Source organism: Metopolophium dirhodum, chromosome 1 (assembly GCF_019925205.1).
Source record: "Metopolophium dirhodum isolate CAU chromosome 1, ASM1992520v1, whole genome shotgun sequence".
Taxonomy (NCBI): domain Eukaryota; kingdom Metazoa; phylum Arthropoda; class Insecta; order Hemiptera; family Aphididae; genus Metopolophium; species Metopolophium dirhodum.
In genome coordinates this window covers 26,158,809-26,169,014 of record NC_083560.1, presented here as the reverse complement: position 1 = coordinate 26,169,014, position 10,206 = coordinate 26,158,809, and the positions used below count along the sequence as shown (strand labels likewise).

Below are 10,206 nucleotides of genomic sequence, written 5' to 3'. Positions count from 1 at the left end.
ATATGATCATACATAGATTATACACAAAACACTAAAACAGTAATACCATTAAATTTTAATAAATAAAATTATTTTATTTTTGAAACTAAAAGAACCTATTTAATTTAAAAATTTCGGTTCGTTTCCAGTACGTTATTTATTAAAATAAATGTTTCAGTTCCTGCTTCGGTTCTTAGTATTTAAAAGGTTCCGGTACAAGGACTATTTCTTTTAGGTTCGGTTCCAGAACCTGGTACTAGGTTTTCTATTTCGTTGTAAGTACAACACCGATTTGAGAAAACCGTCAACAACAGGTACCTACACTATTATATAGAACCATGTCCACTATGCGATCGGACCACTGCATAGGTAGAGCCAGTGTTGCAATTACAATTTTGAGGCCCAGGTTCAAAAATATTTTAGAGGCCTTTTTAGTTTTTACTGTAACATCGGCGGAAATAAGGGGGGAGCTTAGCCACAGGCTAACACAGTGCAGACAGGATACAGGCATTTTGAGAGTTCGTGTATCCAACAAAAGTGTCCTACCCACTTGTCATTTTTTTTTTAGTGATTGCAACTTATGTGTAATAAAAAAATGTCTAACTGCACTTGACTATAATATTTAAATAATATATTATTATTATATTATATTTGATTAAAAAATAGTAGGTAAATACTATTAACAAAATATATTTATTTATTATAGGTACATTTATTACATTTATAAATGGCATACATACTTTTATCTTAGGAATTAAATATTTAAATTAATCAGTAAATTCCATGACAGATAATAAGTTGTTAAAATTGAAAATAGGTACAAATGAATGAATCCTTAAAGTACATTCAAATAGGAAAAACCACTGTACAATTAGAAAAAGGTGGACAAGTGAGTGTCACTCTGCTGTACATTAGGTTACAAGTGGGTGACTATAATGGATGCTGTTAAATTTAAATTCAATGTTATAATATAATTGTATAAGAAAAATAATTCTGAGCGAAGACACGCTCAGTCAGCGTATAATATTACTAAGTATATTCGATGATATTATTCTGAATAAAGTAATTTATATACCTATAACATATTTACGCGGAATCTTGTTTTCAATTTTCAATCCTTAAGTTATAAATATTGAACATTTTATACATGTTTGAATACAAAATAATTATTAAATTTTAAATTTGATAAATTTTGTCAATATTCGAATTTAAAATACTTATAAAAAAAATTGTGTAATGTTGCCTATGTATTATTAATATTTTTCAACTGCTATTGTAACAATTTATCAGGAGCCTTGTATTACATTTTCACGCATATTTACCAAACAAATAAAATTTTATTGACAATTATAGAAAACAAAACTAAACAAATTTTAAACTGACAATGGCCGTAAACAGCTCAGAAAGAGTCAAAATTGTATGGTGTATAAAAATCAAAATATAAACATTCAGTGAAATTTTCATGTATATACAGAAATTCGTTTTATTACAACAAAATTACAAAATCACTACAAATCGAGTGAATATCCAATCATGTAAAAATATAAACTTCGAACGTTCATAAAAATTTTATTTGATTTGCTTGCAGACGTTTTTTTTTATATAAAGTTAAAAAGTTAGGAATATTGTATTACATTTTCAAATTTTAGATTTAAATAGAAAAAATGGATTTTTAATTCTTTGAAACAATATACTAGGATCCTTCTAATAAATTTTCAAGCTTTTTTACCCAACACATTTTATTGATATTTAGGTATATAATAAAAAACTAAAAAAATTGGAAAAATGAAAATGTACGTAAACCGCTCAAAATAAGTCAAAATATTTTGAAAATGTTACGGTGTATAGAAAATGATAACATACACATTCAGTAAAAATTGCATGTATCTACAGCTCTTTTTTTTTTTAGTTACACCAAAAACCAAAACCGATTTGTCTAAAATCAATTTTGCGTAAAAATTTCTGTTTTTCCTTTTTTTTTGAGCCAATGAAATAGGACCTATATGTATAATTAATATTTATATATACACGAAAATACAAAATTCAAAATGATCGAATTCTTATATATGATTTTTTAATTGTTTTATAATATTATGCATGGTAGGTAATGGTAAAATCCGAGGCCCCCATACATACATTGTGAGGCCCATTAGACGGTTCCTTGCACCGCCTGCACCTGCGGTGATTGTGGCACTGGGTAGAGCATTTTTATTAAATATTAGATTTACAATACCCACACGTAGTTCGGGTTTTTCTATAATCGCCGAACGCGAACGAATTCAATTTTTTAGTGATCGTTCCGAACACTGGATCAGGCCACCGCGTAGGTAGACCATTTCTAACAAATATTAGATTCCTACATATTTTTACAGTTCCCACACATAGGTGTGGTACCTATCGCTCGTGTTCCAATAATCGTCGACGTCTTGAAATCTTACAAAAACACAAATATTCCGGGACAAGACGAATTAATATTATTCCCCTGTTCACTATTTACCATTATTACTAATCACAATATCATATATTTTAATAGGTACCTGGTGAGTTATTCTATTCTGTGGTTATACTACATTTTGTACTCACCTATATACCGTGATGGTGAGTGTTGTAACGTGTCCGCTTTAACACTCGAATTTGAATTAGATGTATAAAGATAATAATAAGACACACAAATTTACGTATACTAAAAGGGTATTTATTAAATGTAACAAACGTTTAGTTTTTATGTACAAATATGTCCTCTCGTCGTCTCTGGTAATCGTCTCCCCTTACTATTTCTATGGCTTTCCTATTTATGCTAAGCGGAGTCACCTTGCTATGATGATGACCGACTTGTTCTATTACTAGTCCTCACCTTTGATCTAAAATCTAAATTCACGCTTTCCTAATATATGGTATTCGAACAAAGTCATTGAATGTCAGTTACTACATAATATACATAATAATATAATATATAACAGTATTATTCAATACAATAATAATTAGGATTATTACATTCCTCCATCCCTAGAATGAAATTATATTTAACAAAAAAATAAAAACTTAATTCTAGGACTAAGTCTATTACAATTATAATTTCATTCAATGATTAATATTCTTATAATAATTTTACTTAAGGGGATTCGATACCGTGATTTTCTGTTTTTGCCTAACACACGCGCGACATAGTATTTTAGACGTGTTTTTTGCCAAACATTCCATCTGATCTTTTGAAGCGATAAGAATTCTGAAAACAGATTTGAATTCGTCGTCAAGTCTACTTGAAATCGACTTTCCCACATTTTTGATATTATCCCCCAAATTCCAGAAAACGTCATATTAAAAAAGAGTATTTAAACATTTTTGTATTTCAATTTTTGGAGAAGCTAAAATCAAACAATCAAAATTGTGAGAAAGTCGATTTCAAGTAGACTTGACAACGAATTCAAATCTTTTTTCAGAATTCTCATCACTTCATTAGATCAATTGATATGTTTGGCAAAGAATCCGTCAAAAATCCTATGTCGCGCGTGTGTTAGACAAAAACAGAAAATCACGGTATGGAATCCCCTTAACTTCACACATCAGTCACTCTTATGGTGTCAAAGTGTACAAGATTGTAATCGCGCAATGGTACCGGAGGTAGTGTTGTATCCATACAATATTTTTTAATCATACCTACTACAAATAATTAAGATTACAAAAAGAATTACAATGCTATAAAATATATAATTATAATTTTTATGTTCTTCACGTACTGATATCGTTATTTATGTCATCCAAAGAGCTAGATATAGAATTCAAATCATGTAGTTTTTCAATATTCCCAATATTTTTAAACAATGGTATGATAAATGTAGCATCCTGCTCTAAATTTTTTTCCCCCGTAATTATTTTCGTTTCAGGTATCATATCTATTAATTTTGAATTTTGAACCGTTGTAAACGGGTGTAATATATTTTGACTCACATACCCTTTACATTGGTCCTTAATAATCCTGTTCCTACTATAGTTCTATGGTTTCAGTTTTCTCGTATACTCCCCACGTTAATACTATATTTTCTTTTTCTACTGTATATAGGTATCCACGTGTTCCTAAACTCTAATTTATGAAATATACTTCCATATAACTCAATATATATATATTTACACATTTGCGTTTTTTCCTTTGGTTTTGTGAATAACGCCATTTCACAGTTAGTGTTATAATTTTTAGAATGTACTGGTTGTATGGCACAACAGATAAAGTAATTAAGTATTTTTTTTACAAGTGTTTAATTGTTGTGGTGTAAAGGTCGTAAAATATTCATTCGAAGGGCTTATCGCAATCTAATCGTATATTATGTTCTATACGTTCGCGAACTATTTATTTTTAATCGGCATCGGAATCATACTATACAAATTAAAATTTTGTTGATCTACTAATGGTATTTTGATATTTAACATCAGTAATTGTTTTGAAACACAACACTGACCTCTGATAATTGATACAAATTATAAGGTTCAATATTGTCGATATCAATGGGCAATGATGTACCTTTAGGTAATGATAATTTAATTTCCTTCATGCTCTGGCATGTAATGCTTCGATCTATAAAACTCCCGAATGTATTTGACCTGCGCTAGCTAAATTTATCATTTCTGATATATAATTAGTGTGTGTTTATAATGTCTATAATTAGTCTATGAATATATGGACTATGGCGGGAATACTTCCAACATCAAAGTACTCGCCGAAGTTCGTATGTTAGGTACGAAAAATGGGCCTTCTCAAATAGGTCTATGGTGTATATTATGCGTTCGAAATCCGTCGTACAGTCTCGGCAATGTTTGTGTTTGGACACAGTGCAACGGCCATATTATTATGTCATATTATGACATATTAATTTAAAACACTAAAACCATGTTGTTTAGTTTATTAAGTTAAATAATAATTTATTAATTTAGATAATATATGCTATTGTGCACCACCCACTTTTAACACTCACGGGTCACGAGCCGCCACTGCAAGTAAGTAACCGCTCTAGGTCATTCAGTCATTGTACTTTGTAATAGGTAGGTACATACTATAGAAGTTATGCATAACATGTTACGATGCATTCTACACGTACGTTAAACGTATATATTACAATAGACTTTTTATTTCTTATAAATTTAACTTAAATTATTAATTTTAGATAATAAATTCAAAAACACTTTAATAGATATGTTAAATTTGAACACAATAATCATTGTATACAAAAACCGATTCTGAGTGAAGGCGGTCAGTAATATTTCTAAGTATGAGTGTATGATAATTACTTATGTTATGATATTATTGTGATCAAAATTAACACAACGCGTTTTAAGAGGACGCTACACCAGCATGTGCTGTCTCCGTCTTACTTAATGTACAATATAGCAAAAACTGCTTTGCGTGAGAAAGAACCGAGAAGGCTAAACTATGAAACTAGGTTTTCACCACATAAAAAAGAAAGCTTTGGCTGTGCAACGTTGGTTTTATTTTTTTGATATCATTTATTTGAAAAAAGTTTTTCTAGTTTGAAAAACACAAACAATAATGGTTTTTGAAACAGTAAGAACATAGACAAAAAATTATTATGTGAATTAATTTAATCAATATTGTATATGTGACAGAGAGAAAACTAATATTGTGCTGACATCCTCTTAATAAACAACATTATATTTTTCTGATATTTACTATAGAAAATAATTTAAGTTCATCACACGAAAGAAAATAACACGATAACTGATTAATAAGAAATACAAATTTAATTTTCTTATACATATTTTAAAAATAATATTTATTTTGGCAACGTAAAATATTTAAATGTTAAAAGAGTTGTATAAAATTAGTCGTAGAACCATCTTGCCACACAGGGTTATCAACAAGTTTTGCCCGACATAGTGGACATGTTTGTTCACGATCAAACCATTGGGCCACGCAAGCTTCGCAGAATATGTGTTGGCATTGCAACAAAACAGGTGTACCATACTCGTCATGGCATATTGGACAATTGTTGCCAGCTATAGTCAACTGCTCTTTACTCGGTGCTGAACCCAATACCTAAAATGTGCAATAAGGTTTTTTTTTAGGTGAGTTAACTTAAGAGGATGTTTGTTTTCTCTGTCTGATTCATGCTCAACATAGACAAAACAAATTTACGTGAATTAATTTAAACAATGTTGCAAATGTGACAGAGAGAAAACTAATATTGTGCTGACATCCTCTTAATAAACAACATTATATTTTTCTGATATTTATTATAGAAAATAATTTAAGTTCATCAAATGAAAGAAAATAATATGATAACTGATTAATAAGAAATACAAATTTAATTTATTTTTAAAATAATATTTAGTTGGGCAACTTAAAAATATTTGAATCATTATGTATTTTCTTTTTACCACTCTATAAAATACAACAGGCAAAGTAGGAAATTACTAGATTGTCTAGATAGTCTCTAGAGAAAAATAAAAAGTATTAATATTCCTTCAATTTGTATTTCTATAATATCTATAAAAACATTAAAAATTGGAGTACTGAGTTTGCAAGACTGAACGAAACATTTATAATTTGAGTATATTCACTTAATAATAATTTGTAAGAGCTTGGTTTCAGTATAAATAATAATTAATTATTTAGAATGCCACCAAAATCATAAAACAATGATATAAATATATTAATTAACTTACAACATTCTGAAGCAATTTGTATAAGGCTGTCCACCAGAGTTTCATACAACCCATTAAATTGGTACCTTTTGATACCATGTAAGCGGCAGATAAAAATACTCCAATCACCTTTTTCGGACCTTGATAAGATTCTAACATGTAATACAACCAAGGTTGGATCGGCACATAACACCGATATAATTGAGATGTAGCTTCAATGAACAGGTAAACTTTTCCCTAAACAAAAGTATAAGAATACATTTATTTATTTAAAATAGTAATAATTTACCTATTATGACTAATAATATAAAAATGTACGTACTCGTTTAATTGTTGGTAAAACCTTTATTGGCATCATGGCAACTATTATTTTAAAAATGATTGTTATTAATTTTAAAATGTAATCATCCGCTGCTATTGACCATAATAGATTGATAATTGTCAAGGACTGTGCAGAAGGAGGAATAAATATTAACCTAGAAGTATAAACATAATAAATCAATTTTACTATAGACATTGAGTTTCCTAATAATAAGTTACTAATTAAGATTTAATTTTTATATGAACTATAATTACCCAAAGTGTAAGACCATGTCGGTATAGAAGAAGTAGAATAGAAATATAGACATGGCCATATGACAAATAGCAAACAGCAAAAAGCTAACACTGCGCTGTGATTTTTTGGCCACCTCAAGCTTTACCATATTGTTGAAGTAACGAAATGAAAAAAAAAGTACCAAAAAGAATAGAATAGCTGTAATCACAAGATACAAGATACAAGCACGTTCATTAGTCAAACCTTCAGGCCATATATATTTTTAGTTATGCTTACACAAACAGTTGAACAGAGTAGCTATTTAAATTACCTGGAATATGGTCGAATACAGCTTTTGATAAAAGTATCAATAAGAATGGAATGTATTTAAGAGCTACACTCAGCATTTGAGCGATTTCTGGGTTGTGCTGAAGAGCATCTTCTTCGCTTTCTGGAAAACAATACAATTCAATGTTAATGAAATATAAGTGGGTACTAAAATGATGTTATAATTTTAACAATTTTGAATGGAATTATTCATGTAATCATGTTAACTATTAAGTTTAATAGTATTTTAAGAAAGTCTACTGGAAATATTTTAATCATGTACTTATACAATTATAAATATAAAAATAGTAATAGAGTAAACTGCAACAATATAATCTTTATAATATTATGATGTATACAGTGTTACATTAATAACGAATTATTCAACTCAAATGTATTATTAGTGTGTAACAACAAATAATTAATTACAAATAAATTTAAATAACAATACTTAAAAACAAATTTTATATTTTTATTTCAATAGGTAATATTTACTACATTGTCTACATCTGAAAGCATGTTGTTTGTATTGTACAATTTTATATTGAATAACTTTGTATTTCAAAATATCTAATATTTATCATTTTAAATATTTATATAAGTATTCTATAAAAAATTTGAAAATATTTAATTATTTATGTACTTAAAAATTTCATAACTATTGTTGAAACAAAATAAAATATTAAAAAATTTCAAATTAATATAAAAATGTAATAGTTTTATAATCACACAGGTACTTATTTAGTTTAATATTAATAATAGTTCTATATTAACGAATTACAAAGATTCTGCGAAATATAGCGATTGTATAATGCAAATGTACACGCGTTTACATGTTAATTTTTTTTTATAATGATATTGTAAATTTACTATAATATGTCAATAACATATTAAATATAATTTATAGTAGTAATTAACGTAACAATATTATGGATGTACCTAATACAATTTTGTATTTCTAAATATCTATTATTTCCCCATTTTAAATATTAATATAAATATTTTCTTAAGATAAAACAAAAATACTAAATAATTAGGGATAGTTAAGAAAAAAAATTTTAGTTGTTATTAAAAATTACCAAAACAATATTGAATACACTAATATTATGTAGGTATATTACTTAAAATTTAAATTAAATTAATAAGGTATTATTAGAATTAATGTATAATCCAAATAACTTACGGTTTTCATTGTTATCATTATTAGATCCATTAAGTGACGATCCTCCTGGACTTTGAGGCTGCTGTTCTACATGTAAATCTGAGCTCGATAAATTCATATCTATTACTACATCATTGTTTGGTTCAGTAAGTGATCCTTGAGTAGTCAAAGGCAGTCTTTGTGATACTGGAGTTGTTGCAACCGGTCTGACTTCTCCTATAAAATTCAATAGGATAAATTCTACTTTTAGATAATAATTCTTAATAAGTCAATATTATACTGATGATACCTGCAGTTATGAAGTTTTGGTCTTCTGTTTCTGTTATACTGGGTGGAGATAGAGGTAAGTGAGCAGATGAACTGGGACCAAGCAGTGGTGATCCAAGATCGGGGTCGCGTGCCACTGTAATTATTGGTCGTAGTTCTTCAACTACGTTGTGCACGTTGCTTCGAAACATGGCTGAACCGTCAGCTACTCTAAGTCCTATTTGCATCATAAGATTAGCCGCAAGGCTCATACGACGACTAGCAACTGGCACTGCCGCTCTACACAAGCGTCTAGAGACAGAAAACGCCGAATGGCTGCAAGATGGCGGCCTTATGCTCTTATCAATCGTACCTCTTATCTTCACAAATATTTACCAGTATTATCACAGAATAGTATGTGATATTATCTCAAGAGATTATGAAATATTACAAACATTCATCGTTCATAAAAATAATTATAAAAAAATCATGTGAATAGTTATAAATTATAATTAAATGTCAATATTCAAATTGTTAAGTATAATAATATAGTTAGGTTCACATTAACTGTCATAATAATAATAAATAAAAATACACAACAAACAATGTCTTGTATAGTTACAATAATTATAAGAAAATGTCAACATTCAATGTTTGTCAATAATAAGGATACACTTATATTATTTTTTTTCGATTTTGTTCGGTACTGAAATAGTTGAAGTTTTTTTGTGTGTTTTTATCTTTTTAGTAGAAAAAAATCAATTATAACTGTAATAAAGTAGTATGTATAGTAGTAATTAGATAATTAAATACTATACTATATACTTTCATACAGCTATTTATAAAACATTTATTAGGAAAATGTTATAGCTCCATAACAGGGGTATGCAACTTTCTTATGTCAATAGCCAAAGAATAGCATCACAAACTTGGCAATTAAATAGCGTTCTTAATTAGGTAGGTGTGAGATGTTTCTAAAATTCTAGAAGTTTCTAAAATCACTAAAAACTCTACATGTCTTTTAAGCTTATATCATATATTTTATTAATAAAAGAGAAATATTCTAATTAGGAATGAGGATTGACAAATAACAATATTGTATACTTATTGCCACTGTAATTATTGGTCGTAGTTCTTCAACTACGTTGTGCACGTTGCTTCGAAACATGGCTGAACCGTCAGCTACTCTAAGTCCTATTTGCATCATAAGATTAGCCGCAAGGCTCATACGACGACTAGCAACTGGCACTGCCGCTCTACTATCTGTTTCCGATTTGTGAACGTTAAGACATTTGACAGTGTG

At 28.6% G+C, this 10,206-nt stretch overlaps 1 protein-coding gene across 1 annotated transcript; it reads right to left on the bottom strand.

Moving 5' to 3' along the window:
• Positions 1-5,479: 5,479 nt before the first annotated feature.
• LOC132935972 (RING finger and transmembrane domain-containing protein 2-like) lies at positions 5,480-9,213 on the bottom strand. Its single transcript, XM_061002612.1, has 7 exons — positions 8,947-9,213; positions 8,679-8,873; positions 7,500-7,619; positions 7,210-7,387; positions 6,956-7,109; positions 6,655-6,870; positions 5,480-6,025 (listed from the first exon to the last, which is right to left on the bottom strand). The coding sequence occupies exons 1-7, from the start codon at positions 9,173-9,175 to the stop codon at positions 5,792-5,794; spliced, it is 1,326 nt and encodes a 441-aa protein (XP_060858595.1). The 5' UTR covers positions 9,176-9,213; the 3' UTR covers positions 5,480-5,791.
• Positions 9,214-10,206: the final 993 nt, after the last annotated feature.